Genomic DNA, 17,093 nt, shown 5'->3' with positions numbered 1-17,093 from the left:
AGCAGGGGTTCGACTTTAATGCCTTATACTGTGCGTCATAGTATAAATTGTGGTTGTACGCAGCATTTTTGTCAAATGAACAATTTCAACTTGATTTTTATAAGATATGTCAACTTATCACAAGCCAAAAATGTGAAATAGTAGGTTGTATTGACTTGCAAAACCAAGTTGTTTAAATTTCATGCTGCATTTTTTACAGTGTAGGTCATATAGTTGTGCATAGGTCCTACAGCGTAGCCTCAACGCGTGGGTTTTCGTATATACTTCTGCGCCGTCATTCTCATCGACGTGCAATAACACATGCAGACCGCTAGTTGGCAGTATCCACGCGTGTAACCACAGTAGCAGTGCAACAGCCAAAGAAGAAGCAGCTTGACCAGTAAACCCACAAATGAAGAAGAACAAGAAGCTTGTCGTGTTTGATTTCAGAAGACCAGAGGTAGTGATGGGAGAAACATAGCTTTTCGAAGCTTCGAATCAACTGAACCAATTGCTTCGAAAAATTATTTGAAGCGCTCGAAACACCTAAATATGGCGCCGCCTGCTGGCAAATACATTGTAAAAGATCTCAGTCCAAACATTTAAAAAAATTTCAAAATAATTGCAAAGGTTTTTCTAAAAACAATGTTTATTATACAAAAAGTGTATTCTTTTTATTTATGGCAAACAGATCATTAACACTCACAAAGGGCTTGTTATAGTTGTGCGCACGTCCTACAGCGTAGCCTCAACGCGTGGGTTTTCGTATATACTTCTGCGCCGTCATTCACATCGACGTGCAATAACACATGCAGACCGCTGGTATGCAGTATCCACGCGTGTAACCACAGTAGCAGCGTCACCGTAAATGAAGAAGCAGCTTGGCAAGTTTAACCCACAAACGAAGAAGAAACAGCAGTTTGTTGTGTATTTTTTGAGATTACCAGCAGTGATGAAAGTAAATAAACAGCGACTCCTGTTGCAATTTGAGTAAAATCACTTCTCAACTTGATTCATCTTTGTTCTCACCGTCGCAAACGGAAATACCTATGACGCCGTTTTTTACCTGACGGGAGGGGTTTTAGTGGACCAGTCACAGCGCTTGCGGTCCGTGTACGGTCTGGTCCTGTGGTGAAGTCTGCCGCTAATAACTCTGCTCCCGTACCAGTGCTTCACCTCTACAGTAGTTCCCATTTTTTATCCGGTTAAAAGATGGCTGTGTCTCATATGAAAATGTTACCGTTATTTTGTCACTTATTGGGAGCAGTATGCTAGCTGGAGCCATTCACTTCCAGTCTTTGTGCTAAGCTAGGCTAACAGTGGGGGCTTCAGACCGAGTGACGGGAAGCATTGGGATGAAAAGGATATGTATGGACTTATCTAACTCTGGGGGATACGGTGAATAAGGTAAAGTCCCAAAAAGTTGGCGTGTTTCTTTAAGTGTCTATCAATAGAATTAATGTTAATATTATTGTGGTATCGTATTGCATTAATTACAACTAAAAAAATTGTGCCAGTGTTTGCAACTAGCTGATAAAGTGTGACTCTCTTTACACTGCATAGTGAGGAGGTTAATGTTAGACCCACACATGGTGACAGTCAATGCAGTTATTCATATTACAGCGTGTGTGTGTGTAAACTTGAAGATAATCAGCTGTGATTGTGAAAATGAATGAAATTGTGACATTCTGGATCAAAACCAGACCGACTCCAGCAGGCCAAACGAACAGACAGAGAACGGACTTTGTTAACATGAATGAGCGTCTCCGATTGGTTTCCTGGGGCAACGAGACAGCAATGGTTTGTGGGAAAACCCAGCAAATGCCACTTGTGAATATGTTTTATTATGTAATGCTAAATTACAGTAATTCACAAAACAAGCATCACAACAACCGTGGCACTGCATTTGCTTTGCAGTTGAAAATACAATATCTGTAATTTACTGGGTTAGCACATATGACTATTTTTAAAGTAGCACCAGACAGTGTATGGGACAGTCCGGTCCCAAAACACATAAGAGGAGCACATAGGGTCCCTCGGAGTGATAACTCTATCCGAGCGTACAAGCGTGGCTCACTAACAGCTGATCGAAGACAGCTGTCATGGTTCACAGTGTATACTCCCTTTTCCGAGTTAGTTAGCATGGGATTATCAGCGGCACAATTATGTTGCTTAACCCTCTCTCAACTCACCCTATTCTTCTGCCTCACTGATCCTAAATCTGTTTCTCTCTTCTCGCTCTTTCAGGCTTTGCACCCTAATGCTTTCCACCTGCACCCCACATCAGACAAAAGTCATAAATAAACCTATAGCCAGGCATCCAACAGGACAGCCGTTCTTTATTCTTGGCATCTGTCCTCCACGCACGCCGTCCCGTACTGACGAAGAATATCCCTGCAGGTGTCAATCATCCCGGTACTCATAAATAACTTCACGTGGTCTCTTAAAACAGAGGTCTGGGTCGGATAAGTGGGTCATGCAATTCAATTAATGACAGTTTTTTTTATCTATTACCATAGTTGGCATTGCTATTAAACTTGTATTTGAAGTATTTCAATCTTGAGATAGATTTTACCCACCTAGGAGGATCCTTGAATGATACAATTTGGGAAGCCAATGAACGTCCAGTCTCTCATCCTAAAATACCCTCAACAAAACACCCATGATTAATAAACAAAACTCACTGGCTATTTTTATCCACAAGTCTCATGCTGAAGAGGGTGGGAGAGACTATCATAATATCCCATATCCAAATATAATTTATGTGAAATAAAGTCCTTGACTGATCTGGGACCCACATAGGATCACATGCATACATCAAAATTATAGGTTTATCTACACACATGGTCAAAATAAAGTGGTTATGATGCAAACTTACAAAACCATCAGCCTGTGATGCTTCCAGAAGTGATACGAGTCTCTCTGGGTTCCCCAGAAGCAGGTTAGGATCAAACATCACAGATTTGTCCCTTTGGACCTGTTGATTAGACTTGAATTCGGGTCCTGTCCTGTCCATAGTTAATGTATGGTAGCAGAGACCCACCGCTATCCCCAGAATCAACAGCGGTCCCGTGCAACACCTCCTGCGCAGCAACCCACGGAAAAACATTCCCAAATCTGCACAAATATTCCCGGATAGAGTCAAGAAACATAGCATCGGGAATGTGCGTTTGGACCCCGCATCATCGCGCTGGATTACGGCGCGCTCGGTAGGTTCTCCAACGCGCGCTCCGAGAACCCGACGAGTCCTTTAAAAGCGCGCATATCTGAGACTTCATAACATGGTGATGAAATCTCTGTCGCGTTTTAAACCAGACCCATCTTCTTGCTCAATCTTAAGCGTAAAGGTCGTACTCGTTTTGCCAAACTAAGTGCGTCAGAGCTGGTTGTAACGTCTAGCTTTGAAGTATCCAAACAGAAAGAAAAGTTTCTCAAAAGGCTTCTTTCTTCTTGATTAAAAACAGTCCCGAGTAGCGGAACCTCATGACTGAGAGTAAATGATACGCCTCCTTCATAGACGCGCGCCTGCCTCCCAGTGCCAAACGCTTAAAAGTCATGCTAACTCTCCAATTGTCAAACCTTCACGCCGGACGCAACCTTGACTTTATTGTGTATGTTTATGCACGTATGCACAAACGTGATACGTTGTGTTTTAATAAGTTTAACTGTAAAATACGCACATGGAGAGCCATGCGTTCAGCTGCGTTAAAACGCGCATTGTTGGGAGTCCCTAATCTTTAAAATTCGTTTCTCAGTTTTAAAAAATTTAGCATGCGCATTGAATGAAGAATAAAATAAAGGTTTCGGTTGCTTTTGTGGTAACTGTGCGCACCTGGTATGCGTTAACAGAGAAAGAGGAAACGGAAGGTGCATTGCAAAAATCATACTCGAGTTTATTTTTGTCTTGCTTTCCAATGCAGTTATCTTTAAAACAAGATATATTCACGTGACGTGAGAAGCAAAATGATGGTTTTATGTCTTGCTTTCAGAGAAAACGAACAACATTTTGTGATGTTTTTTTAAATGAAAGATGTTTGCCAATGGGGTAAGCAAAATAATCTTGTTTTTCCTTTTGAATGAGATTATTTTTTCTTACCTTACTGGCAGTGTTTTCTTGTTGAAAGCAAAAACATCACAAAATTCTGTTAAGATTTCTCTGAAAGCAAGACATAAAATCTTGTATCATTTTGCTTCTTAAGCAAGCACATCTTGTTTTGAGGATGCTATAACTGAATTGGAAAACAAAAAAAAATTGGTAGAGAAAAGTAAGATATCTGGATGTAGTCATAACAGTTATCCTCTGGAGGAGAATAAGTATACTACTACTACTACACGGGCATGAAAAGTGCTTAGGGTCTTTCAAAATACCTTTTTTTTAAATAAAGTAAAATCTAACAGTGTCAATGCAAACTTTCTTGACAGCAGAAATCTTGTGCAATTTCAGCCTTAATTCAAATCTACCAAAGGTGTGTGAATGATTTTCATTTTATATGTAGTCTTGGGAAGCAACATTGCTTTTAAAAAAAGCTAAAAGACTACCGGAGGATAGCTATAACCCTTCCCCACCTCATCCTTACAACCCCTAGTAAAATCAACCAGACAGCGGCTGGTTCACAGTAAGCCCCAGGACCAAATAATAATAATCTTGTAACAATGACACCTCTCCACACACAGTGTGTACCAAAAGTCATTGATCGTTTTATTGTTTTCTTTTCCATCTCTCAAAATGTTGTATCACCAAATCAGTGCAGTACAGGCTAGACACACACAAACATACACACAAGTCATCGTTGTTCATTTCGTCTATGGTACACATTAAGATCTCCTCGCCAAATTAAGCGGAGCAGAATACATCATTTATCCGTTACCCACAAATCCTGTGAATATATCACTGTTAACCAATCATCATCATCTGTTTATATCAGGATTCATTTTTTTCCAGCTCCAACTGAACATGTCTGATGTTTGTAGTCTATCACACAGCTCTGGACTACAATTCCCAGTCGGCGTCACGTCAATCCAAACTTTTCTCTGCCAGGGGCCGCCAAACACGAAGAATCATCGTGCATGGCGAGTCAAGGAATGTCTTGAATGTTAAAATACACAGGCCTCCCCAAAACACCTTGCACCCCTCCATAATGATAAATGGAGACATAAAACATAAAAATAATTTGGAGGGCAGTGTGTGCTTGGGAATTACACATTCACCAGCTAAAACTCCCATCCTAGGGTGACACACACACACACACACGCACGCACACACACAGTCTGATTGCATGGCAACGTAAGACGGACACTCGGTGAACCTCTCCGCATCTTGGAGAGTTTTTGCAGGTGAGTCTCTAGTGAAGGGGGGCGGTCGTTTTCGGAGGCTGGCCCAGGTGGTGTCATCGATCGTTTCAGGATTTATTTATGTCTGCTTCCTCTCCTCTTCATGGCCGCTGTGCACTGCGGACAGTACCACTTTCCTTTAGGCGCCTCGGTCAAACCCACGCAGCCGTAGTGAAACCATTCGATCGGACACTGTGGGCGAAGAAATAAAAGTCAGGAATAAACCTGATAACTTGGGCCACATTTACACTGCATGTATGAAGTGATTCCCAACTTGTTGCTCATGTGGCATAGATCGGATTTGACCCACGGTCGTGTAAGCAGGAAAAAAGCGCATTGAATCCGATATTCTCATTCATATATGAAAATAAATCGGGTATCAATCGGATACATGCATTCGCGTCCGCAATGTAAGCAGACAAATCGGATATTCCCATCTCAGGACACAAAAAATGTGACGTTGGCAAATGAACGTCAACACCGACACGATCACATGACTCTTCTTTACGCGATGGCTCCACTAAGTTGAGTAATGTTTTATGTCTTGATACAGAAATAGAGCTCTATAATTTTGTATAATCATTTTGTCGGTCTATTGCATATCGCAACTTTTACTTCCTGTGTGGTTAAAGCGGTTTCAGGTCAGTATGTCTACCTTGAATTGTTTAGTGTAAACGCAGATATCGGATACGAGACGCTTTTAAAAGATGTAAAAAAATTTATTTCTTCATTATGCAGAAAAAAAACTAAAAAGTTTTAAGATTATTTTTTTCTAAAAACTTTTTTAGCAATATTATATTTGAGTATTTAAACATTTAACATCAAATATTATTGTTTATGACATTTAAAGACACATTTTCTATACGTTCTTTGTGCATTTTTATGATTTCACAACAAGCTTATAATTAGAAAAAAAAATTATTAAAGAAAAATTACTCAGTGTTTAAACCCATGTGGAGTGGACGAAATAGTAACAAAGTGGTACGCTTTTAAAAGATGATGTAAGCATGTCGTCAAAAAATAAATAAATAAATTTTATAAATTTTAAATTTTTTACTATAAAGTGCAGACCAGGTATACACTGAATTAGTATTGTGTGCTTCCTGGGAATCAAACCCATGACCTTTGTGCTGTTAAAGTGCACATGCTCTGCTCGATCTCAACGATTAATTGACTTTCAAGTGGGCGGGAAAAGGAAGTTTTGCAACTTTAGCGTACTTGACTCAATTCTGAACACTAGAGGAACAACACTGATGACTATTTCTAATAAGACTTTAGGTTTGGAGATTATCCCGGCCAGCCTGAGGGTCTCCACGTAAGTGCATTGAGAGCACCAGAGCCATCATAACACAGAGCGAGCGAGCTAGCGTTTGTTCTTTGAAGAGGAAACGTGGCTGTGTGTCTCTGGAGATGAAGGGTTGACTTACATCTTGGTTATCACAACCGACCATCTCGCCGTACGACACCTGCACAGAAACAGAGAGAGACGAAGCGTTAGAGACAGGCGCACGCGTGCACACCTGCAGCTGAGACGCACACATGCGCACCTGCGCTGCAAGTTTTCTCTTTGATCGTCTATTCAGAGACGCACACACACACACACATTTCTATTTTTGATAGGCTTTTGACTAAAGCAATATAACTTTGAGGCTGAAAGACAAATGTGTTCAAGGGAGACAATTCTTTTGCACTCGTACATAAAACAGAAACTAAACTGTGCACACACACACACACAAAATGCATCTGGAAACCCAGCGTGAGACTCATTTACTGGAGTCATACACCTCATTCGGTTTTATTCTTTACATATGAATCAGTTTTATGTATGTCATGTCATGTTATGATGCTAACCAACACACAAAGCTACTGTGAGTATCAATGTTCATGCACATGAACAAAAATGAGTATAATTTCAAATGTGCATACGCTAGAGAAGCATTAAAACAGAAGAGGTAATGGTTGATGACATTAAGGGAGTTCAGTATACCTGGTTGCAGATGCAGTATCGAGGTTCATTGGGGTCATATGTCCAGTCCACCTGACTGTTGGTGTCGGTCTCTGTGACTGTGGTCTGTACGAGCTCATGAGCCAGCGCTGAAGATGAGGAGCAGGATGACAGAGAAGAGGAAGAGGAGGATGAAGAGGACTGATGGTTGGAAGACTTTGTGTTCCCTCTGCAAAACAGCAAGATGTGTTTTAATACGACAGTAACACATACATTTTTGTTTCTTCTAGTGCTGGGCGAAGATTAATCGCATACACAATAAAAGTGATTTTTTTTCATTATATGTGTGTGTGTGCTGTGTGTAATTATTATGTATATGAACACACACACACACACACACACACACACACACACACACACACACACACACACACACACACACACATTTATGTATTTAAGAAACATTTACATGTGTATATATTTTTATTTTTTATATTCTATATGATATATAAATAAAAAATTATACATAAAAAATTCTGAAATTAATATATGTATGTAAATCACTATAATAATATATATAATAATGCAAAAAAAGGCACTTTTATTTTGTATGCGATTAATCGCGACTAATCTTTGCTCTTTGCTGAATTAATAAATTAGGAATACACTTTTACAGTATGATAACGATAACTTATTAATTACTATAAATACTATAAACACTAATAGTATAGTACTGATAACCATACTGCTGTTTAGGGATGCACCGATACCACTTTTTTGGAATACGAGTACTTGCATTTCAGTACTTGCCGGAGTACTTCATAAAAAAACATGATTTAAATTCACAGGTAACAGCTTTAGTCATATAATTTAACAAAAAAACAAAGTACTAGTTTTCCAGTTTGTTGTAAACTCTGCCTCTTGAAGAGGCATTAACCCCTTACACGCCGCTCAAACATAGACATTTCTCAGACCGTGGTATCGATTCCAGGTATCGGGGGACTTTTAACGAGTACTTTAGAAAATGTGGTATCGAGGCCGATACCCGATACCAGTATCGATGCATCCCTACTGCTGTTCATTTTAAAGTTATGTTTAATATTGTTAATAAATAAAAAATGTGAAAGATATAAACTAAGATTAACAGATGATTGAATGTAGTGTTTATTTTTATTTCAATTAGTTAATTATTAACTATTCCATTGTTAAAGCTACAACCAGTAATATCTTGGGGTAAAAAATAAAATGAAATCAATTTTATTTCTTAATTATACAGAATCAAAAAATATAAAGTTGTTTAAGATTATTTTTTTGTAAAAACTTTTTTTGGCAATATTATATTTGAATAATTAAATTTTTTAATTAAATTTTATTTTTTTACGGTTTTGTGCATTTTTTATGATGTCACAATTTCACAATAAGCTTATAATTAGAAAAGGTTTTATTTAAAGTTTTTATTAAATAAATAAAATTAATTATTTGGTTTAAACTCACGTGAAGTGAATGAAAAAAGTAACAAAGTGGTAACGCTTTACAATAACAATGTAGTTTTTCAGCATTTATTAATCTTTGTTAAATGTTAGCTAATGTCAATACAAATGTTCATGTTAGTTCAAGGTGCATTAACTAACAGTAACGATTTCAATGTTCAATTTTATAAATGTATCAGTAAATGCTAAAATTAAAATGAACTAAGATTAATAAATGCTGTAGAAGTATTGTTCATCGATAGTTAATATTACATTACGCATTAACTTATTTGTTTACTAATAATAGTCTATGGGGCGGTTTCCCGGACAGGGATTAGCTTAAACCAGGACTAGGCATTAGTTTATATAGGAAATATAACTAATTTTAACAAACATGCCTTACTAAAAACATTTCTTCTGTGCATTTTAAGGCAAAACAAAGAGTACTGATGTATTTTAAGATATGTCAGTGCAAGTTGTTTTCAGTTTGGACAGCTGTTATATGTTTTTAGTCTTGGACTAGTCTAATCCCTGTCTGGGAAACCACCCCTAAGTGTATAACAGAACATACAGTCGGCGTATGGTTATCTTGCTAATTCAGTTTTACATGTTTTTGCTAAGAGAAACGATCACAATTACCTCCACTAACAACAATAGCTTATTAACATTATAATAACATTATTCTAATAATGGGGTCTAACGGAAGCAGGTGGGTGTGTCTTACTTGGTCTTGCGTCCTGCGCGGGAGTCTGAGTTGTTGCTGGATGTGAGTGGTTGTGTAAGCGTGTTGGCCAGCGCAGAAGACGTATAACCGCTGGAGTCACGACTCAGAGCAAAGTCACGACTCAAGAAGTCATTGTTTTTAACAGCCTCGTAAGTGGCCTTCATACTGGACGTCCTCCTGCCCTCTTTCATCTGAAACACACAAAGATATTAAGTCATATTCTTCAGCGACCAATCAGAAGCCTGATTTGCGAGTTTACATTATTTGTGTTAGTTGAAATGATACAAAAGAGATGAATTTAAATAAATGAAAACTTTAGGATTTTAAAGGGATAGTTTACCGAAAAATTTTAATTGTGTCATCATTTACTCACCCTCAAGTTGTTCCAAATTTGTATACATTTCTTTTTTCTGATCAACACAAAGGAAAATATTTTGAAGAATGTGTGTAACCAAGCAGACCTGGGGCACCATTGACTTCAATAATAGGAAAAAAAATATACTATGGATGTGAATGGCACCCCAGATCTGCTTAGTTAAAAACACTTTTCAAAATATCTTTGTGTGTTCACCAGAACGAAGTAAATGATGACAGAATTTTAATTTTTCAGTGAACTATCGCTTTAACGTGCTGTGCACCAACATGTTAATAGTAACTGTTTCTGAAAAATTGAGTCTCTGTTAGTTCCTTGTTTAATGCATTGATATTATAATATATTATTTAACGCTATAATGCTACGTACACACCAAAAGCGAATTTTATTATTTGTGCAAGTAGATTAAATACAACGTCAATGCAACAAAGCAAACAGATGCAAATTTGCGCCATGCGACACAAATGCGATTGCAGCGAACATGCCAAATCATTCGCACAAGTTGAAAAATTTTAACTGAAGCGTGTAATTCACATCATGCGTTGTCATGCAAGCCAATCAGCAAAGAGCTTATTAACATGTCCACCTGTATAACATTTAATTTGCAAAGTCATTGCACAAGTAATCTAGAGCAAGCAACGTGATGCGCATATTCACGGCAAAAAATGACTTTCTTACTTATTATTTTTGTTTCGATTTAAAAAAAAAAAAAAAAAGTAAAATTTTCATATTGATGAAAAAAATAAGTCTAGTTTTTAGACAAAAATTATCAAATTTAAATTAATTTGTGCCTAAAACATGCAAAAAAAATCTCCCAATGGGGCAAAAAAGAAATCTTGAAATAAGTTTACTTTTATCTTATAACACTTTATTTTACCCCATTTTAACCACATATTCACTTAATTATTTAATAAAATATAATTTTTTGTGTAAAAACTAGATTTATTTTCATAGGTAATTTTTCTGCATCTTAATAAAATAATTTTTAGTTAAAAGAAATACTACACTGCAAAAAAATGAAATGAAAAAAATTTCTTTGTATTTTTGTCTTGTTTTCAGTAAAAACAAAAGCTTCATAATTTAGATATTTTTACTGAAAACAAGAAAAAAATACTAAGTACATTTTTTCTTGAACATCATTTTTTCGCAGTGCAAGCAAGATTTTTTGCAGTGTACATAATATAGCCATCAAAGCACGGTTTGTGTAACAAAATCAATGCCACCAACATCAGAATTTTAGTAAAATTATTTCACGACTTTTTTATATTTTTACAACTGTCAGATTTCTATAAAGTTTTGGTCTTAAGTTGCTGGTCTATGTATACACACAGATGGATGTCATTCACTGCTGCACTTCATGCTTTATTTAGCATCCTGTAATGTGAGCGTTGCATTTTTAAGTCAGTATGTTAAGTTAAATAGTTTAATTTAAAATGAGAAAATGTTTATGAAACACTATTATCATTACCATTACAACCGAGAGTACAGTACAGATGCAAAAACAATCGCTGACAAAAGTAGTCTCACTGGACACAAAACAATAATGAAAAAATTACACAACAAGGGCTGTGGATGTGATTTCCTCGGAGTCGTCATATAATATAACAAGGGCCTCTGTGTAGCCAACTCTGAAATTAACATGAGCCGAGGGCCACCATAACACAACAATCTGCCACTAAGATAAACGGATCGAGAGGAAAAACATAAAACCCCAAGGGCACAAAAATAGCAGAAACAGGAAGTGAAGGGAAGAGGGGTGTACAGACAGATCCAGAATTAAAGTTTTATTTTTACCTGTGCGGTGGCAAGCACTGCCTGGGCTGCAGCATTGGTAATGGCACCCGCCCCTGTGGCGGGCCCGGCAGGAAGTGGGCTGAGATTGTACGAGGAAAGCGACTGGGAGGAGTTGACGCTATAAACGTTGTTAGTGGAGGACGTGCTGTTTACTCTGCAGCCTGCAACACACAAAGGATTAAACATTTTTAACACATCTGGAAATGTATTTAATATCCTGTGAGCTTGGCAAATCATAGCTAAACAACAAAGTAATTACTACAACGATCTAAAAGGATCAAAATATTTCCTAAACACATGCTTCATTAAAATACACTAGTCAACATTTGAAGTAGATCAAAACCTTTCATATTAAAATTTTAATCAATATCCGTAACTTTTTTAAACCACTTCAAATTGTTGACATGTGTAGTTTGGCAAACCCTTCCTGTCATGTGAACTGCAGCCCTGATTTATACAAAAAAATTAATTTTGTATCCTGATGTAGTCAGATAAAATGTGAGAAATCACACATTCAGCTTTGAACGCATCTCACAAAGCTATAAAAAGTACAACACGGCATGCTCCCTAAAAATGAGCTTATATGGAGCACCCTTGGGGGGGGTTGACATTTCGGGTCTTTTGTCCGACTTAAATGTGTGGCAAGCGCACTCAAAAAGAGAAAGACGCGGTGCATCAGTTTTACTTTATCTGCAAATTGGCTTTATTTTTATTTTGCTTAATATCAACGTCGATAATCGGCCACATCGATAATCGGTCGACCCCTGATGGAGAATCATTACTGAATCTATAGAGAGTACAGCTCATGTTTGCCTAGCAATGGCAGACGCTACGGGAGCACAAGCCCTCGAGTGCATTGAAAAAAAATTAGGAAAATAACTCGGCCACGGGTTAAGACGTGAAATGCGAACGGCCACATATGCGTTTTGTTTTACCTGGTGTGTTTTCTTTAGAGGCGTCTGACGTGAGCGTGGACAGCAAGGCCTCTGATTTAAACTTCTTCTCTGGTACATGTTCAGTAGTGTGGTGGACTGGTGTGCTGTACTTCCTCTCTGTTGACACACGTACAGAGAACAGGTCAGAGGTCAGGGACAGAAAAAATAGGTTACAGAATGAGTATGAAGGTACAAACATTCAAAAGGTCGGGACTTACTCTCAACAGTGGTGTGTGAGTGGACGTGGTGGTTATTGACAGGTTGGGAGGGGCTATCCATCTCCAGCGAACCTGAAAAAGGTTGCGTGCACAACATAGCATTACTAAAACTTCTAACAAAGCAATGCTATTTTATATTTATAGCTAGACCTCTTTCCAAGACATCCAATTGATGATTTTTTTTTTGTTCAAATAAAACACATATTTTAATTCTTATGTCCTGTCTTTTTAAAAATGGCATGAAACACTTCAAAACTTCCTTAACAAAAACTATAAAATCTGGGTGATTGACAGGTGTCACTCACGTCTCTCCAGGATCTCTGTGATGCCAGCATTATCTGCCTCCAGCTCCATTTTGAACTTTGCCAACTCCTGATCCAGCTTCCTCAAATGTCGATCGACCTAAACCAAAACCCCAATGATCAACACACAGCACACATCCCATCATCCACATGGAAAGGACATTTTTTATCTGTGATGGCCTGCCACCTACTGGACCACATCAGGTACTGACACAAAGTCATAATGTAGTTTTACTCACCAGGTCATAGATTTGATTGGCTAACTGGACTTTTTCATCTGCATCTTCTAAAGCTTTATAGTAGTCCTGATAGAAAGAAAAACAAAACATCATCGATGTAATGACGGTGTGTATAATCCACCATTTCAATGAGTTAGAAGTACTGAAATTGTGTAGAAATGCCCTGATTGCAATTTTTTTGGCTAATTCAGATTTTTCAGTATGCGTGACCTGACGATTCAGATTTTCTTTTTAAGAACTATAATGACAGCTTATAGGCTACAAAAAAACTTTTCTTTAATAAAAAAACCTTAAATTTCATCATAAAAGACATTTTTAAACATTGCACATTTGAAAAGATTAATATAGAAACAAGCTGTTCGCATTGCGGTCTTTATGTAAAACGGATCACGGCTGTGACGTTATTGCTTGCGGAACTGGCAACAAAAAAACAAATCGAAATGTTGTCAGACTGACAATCATGTGTAAAATTTGCCAATTCTGGTCTCTGGCAAGTCGATTGGTGCATCTCTACAATTGTGTAAATATGTACTGCTTACAAAGTCAGAAATAGAAACCAAACATCAAAGGCATTTTCATCTATTTATACAATGGGGTGGTTAAATGCTTCATTCTGATTGGTTGTTAAATGTTCAAATGGTGTGCGTTATTTTTCTGTAAACAAACACATTTGAAGTAGTTCCAGGTTGACCGCATTATAGTTCTGTATTACTACGCCAAGTTTTACTGAAATAATGGACTTATTATTAAATATATATATATATTAATTTAATTTCAACAAATAATGCATTCATGTATATGTGGTAGCAAAATTACAAATAAATATTTTTCCTGACAATATAAAACTGGGCCAAATGAATACATAGGGCTGCATAACAATTAATCACAACTAATCGCTTGCAGAATAAAATGTTTTTTTTTTACATCATATCTATGTGTGTAATGTGTATAATATTTATGTATATATAAATAACCACACATGCATGTATAATTTTAAGAAAATATATATTTACATACTAAATATTTATATTTATATACATAACATAAATTATATATAAAATTATAAGCATAATTAAATATTTCTTAAATATATACATGTATTTATATACATAATTAGTATACACAGTACACTTACAAGTAAGCTTTTATTCTGCAAACTATTAGTCGCAATTAATTTTTATGCAGCCTTAATGTGTGTGTGTATATATAAGCCAACTTGTGACCAAAAAACCACCTTGGGTGTGCATTATTTTTTAGAAAAATTCAACAGCCTGTCACCAATTATTCCTTACGCAATTCTTATAACAATTGTTACTAGCATAAATCACATAAGTGTGGTCTAAGCAAGTGCAAATGAAGTCACCTTTTTAATGATTTCCATCTGTTCTTCTCTCCATTCTGGTTTGTTCTTCTTTGCATTAGTAAAGAACTCATTAACCCGCTGCTCTAGTTGATCCATAGCATCTGAACAAAGAAACAGGACCATAAACCTTCAAAAACACCACTGATGTCTATGATCAGATTAACTGAAATAAGTGTTGCAAAGCTCATGAATTTTGGAAATATTCCAAGTTACAAACTTGAGGAATTAAAGGAAATTATTTGTACATTTTTGGATAATTTATACTAACTGTGTCACATACAAATCGGCTTCCTCGACATGACTCATATTCATCCATGTGCCACAATTCCCATACATTCCCCTGTAATTTCCATGGAAAGTTTCCAAAATTCCCAGAATTTTACAACCCATATTAGTACCTCAAAGGTACGTGTTAGGTATCTAAAGGGGTAACGTCCCAGCTTTTGTACCCATTTCTGAGAGTGCATAAGGGGTGATCAATTAACTATCGAAACTTTAGGTAATGCAAACCTTTGTTTTAATGACAATTAAGCACAAAAAAAATCACATTATCGTACTTATATGCAATAATCTCATTCTTATTAGTATTAAAGGGTGCATGCATAGATTTTTTCTAAATCAATGCAATAAATTAAAATCAAAACAACAAAAAATAACACTAATTAACTAATTTGAACATCTTATATAACAGTGGAAATTGGGCTTAAATATAAAAAAGACCATTTCTTTATGCAAAATATAACACAAACACAGTGAAAGGGTGTTTGACAAAGTTTTGATAGGTGTGTCATGTAATAGCTGTTCTGTAAGCTATACTATGAATGAATAGTTCAATATTACTTTTAATTTCTATGCTGATGTTTCATGCAAAACAGACAATGGATAACTTAACAATTAGAGGTATGATCATGTGCTTAATCTGATGCTCATTATTAAGGGCTAATTCACATCACCAATGACTGTGACAACATTGCCATCAGTATTAGTGGACAACATCAGTATTTACTTAAAAATGCATCCCAGTGTGCGGTCCCTCCAGGTCTGAGTTGCAGTCATTCATCTAAACTTCCACATGTGCACTTCACATCAACATCATTTCACACACACACACACACACACACACACACACAGACGCACAGTCTCATTATGCATGCAAATCACACCATCACCACACCCATCTGCATCTGCACTGATATAAACTGCATCAGTTCAAGTCATCCATGATGTTTAAAAGCAGAAGAGAGAGTTTAAAGTGGTTTCATACTCTGCACTTGCAGGTCCATCTCTCTCATTTCCGTAAACCTGTCGCGGAGATCCATGGGTAGCTGCTCGATCACTGCCGGGGAGAACAACAGAGGCGTGTTACTGGCTAACGGCTTCAACAGCTAAAACAGCTCTCTTGAACCTTTAAATCCCAAAATATCAACACGAAACATTAAACTGGGTCTTATACTTACTCTCGAGGTAGTCCTCTAGGTACAACATCCTGGCAGAGATCGTGTTTCAGACGTTTTAGGGAAAGGGTGTTTCTCGACAATATGGCGTCGCAGGCAGCGGAGAACTGAAGGGGACGAAAAACATGTTGGAGGGGGAGGGGCTTACGTACACAACGTGAGATCTGATAGGGCGACGAGCGAGTTAGGCGGATGACGACTTCGTTGCATGGGATTTGTAGTTTTCTTAATCGAGCAGCTTGAAAACTACATCCACCGCTCGGTTGCCTGTATTTTATTTCAGAGTGCACGACGTATATTCATTTTATATGGGCTAGAAAAGTATATGAAATAGTATAATTACGAATTAATTACGACTAAACCAAAATTCCATCCTGATTTATTTAAAAAATATATACATTAAAGGAAAACTAGTGTAACATAACTATGTGATTATTAATATTTATATATGTATACTGTATAAATATATAAACTTTGTAAATAAACACATTGTCATATAATATATGATAATTTTATATCATATATAAAACATATAACTTTTGGAAAACCGGTTATCTATTTTTCACCTCTGTGATTTACATTAAAATTAACATTCTTTTATAAAATGTTTTAATGTATATTTTAATAGCATTGTATGTGCTAGTAAAGTATATGAAATAGTATAATTATGACTTGAAAGTTAACTAAGACAAAATAGCATACTGATAAAAAAATATATTCCTATGTGTGTATATATATATATATATATATATATATATATATATATATATATATATATATATATATATATATATATATATATATATATAGGCATATATTTTTTATATTTTTATATTTACATTAAAGGAAAACTAGTGTAAAATAACTGAGTGGATATTAATATTTATATCTTTATATAAATATTTATATACATATAAACTTATGGAAAACCAGTTATTTATTTTTCTCCTCTGTGATTTACATTAAA

The 17,093-nt window shown here is 36.4% G+C and overlaps 2 protein-coding genes across 3 annotated transcripts in view; both read right to left on the bottom strand.

The window, feature by feature from the left end:
- cped1 (cadherin-like and PC-esterase domain containing 1) overlaps window positions 1-3,477 on the bottom strand; it is a 55,376-nt gene extending 51,899 nt beyond the window's left edge. Inside the window, exon 1 of the mRNA XM_073814343.1 lies at window positions 2,858-3,477. Coding sequence (XP_073670444.1) covers window positions 2,858-3,136 — 279 coding nt within the window. The 5' untranslated portion in view covers window positions 3,137-3,477. The remainder of the gene's footprint in view (window positions 1-2,857) is intronic.
- Window positions 3,478-4,657: 1,180 nt separating this feature from the next.
- ing3 (inhibitor of growth family, member 3) lies at window positions 4,658-16,269 on the bottom strand. 2 transcript variants are annotated; one of them, XM_065289942.1, is made up of 12 exons: window positions 16,130-16,269; window positions 15,937-16,008; window positions 14,673-14,773; window positions 13,310-13,375; window positions 13,074-13,170; window positions 12,769-12,840; window positions 12,551-12,667; window positions 11,616-11,776; window positions 9,449-9,639; window positions 7,298-7,484; window positions 6,738-6,776; window positions 4,658-5,502 (listed from the first exon to the last, which is right to left on the bottom strand). In XM_065289942.1, exons 1-12 carry the CDS (start codon window positions 16,155-16,157, stop codon window positions 5,386-5,388), a joined length of 1,248 nt encoding a protein of 415 aa, XP_065146014.1. In that variant the 5' UTR covers window positions 16,158-16,269; the 3' UTR covers window positions 4,658-5,385. The 2 variants fall into 2 exon arrangements, with proteins under 2 accessions (XP_065146014.1, XP_065146015.1); XM_065289943.1 differs by having other exon boundaries at window positions 9,449-9,473; window positions 11,637-11,776.
- Between the last annotated feature and the right edge of the window lie 824 nt (window positions 16,270-17,093).

The sequence above is a fragment of the Paramisgurnus dabryanus genome, chromosome 1, assembly GCF_030506205.2.
Source record: "Paramisgurnus dabryanus chromosome 1, PD_genome_1.1, whole genome shotgun sequence".
Lineage (NCBI taxonomy): Eukaryota > Metazoa > Chordata > Actinopteri > Cypriniformes > Cobitidae > Paramisgurnus > Paramisgurnus dabryanus.
Note: the sequence above shows the minus strand (reverse complement) of the source record. Positions and strands in the feature narration are given on the sequence as shown.

What these genes read in the sequence shown, in the direction of transcription:
- ing3 (XM_065289942.1), bottom strand. Translation starts at nt 16,157, where the DNA reads ATGTTGTACCTAGAGGACTACCTCGAGA. An exon ending in GATGGACCTGCAAGTGCAGA is followed by an intron (nt 14,774 to 15,936) that starts GTATGAAACCAC and finishes TTCTTTGTTCAG; the next exon opens with ATGCTATGGATCAACTAGAG. An exon ending in CTCACACACCACTGTTGAGA is followed by an intron (nt 12,668 to 12,768) that starts GTAAGTCCCGAC and finishes GTGTGTCAACAG; the next exon opens with AGAGGAAGTACAGCACACCA.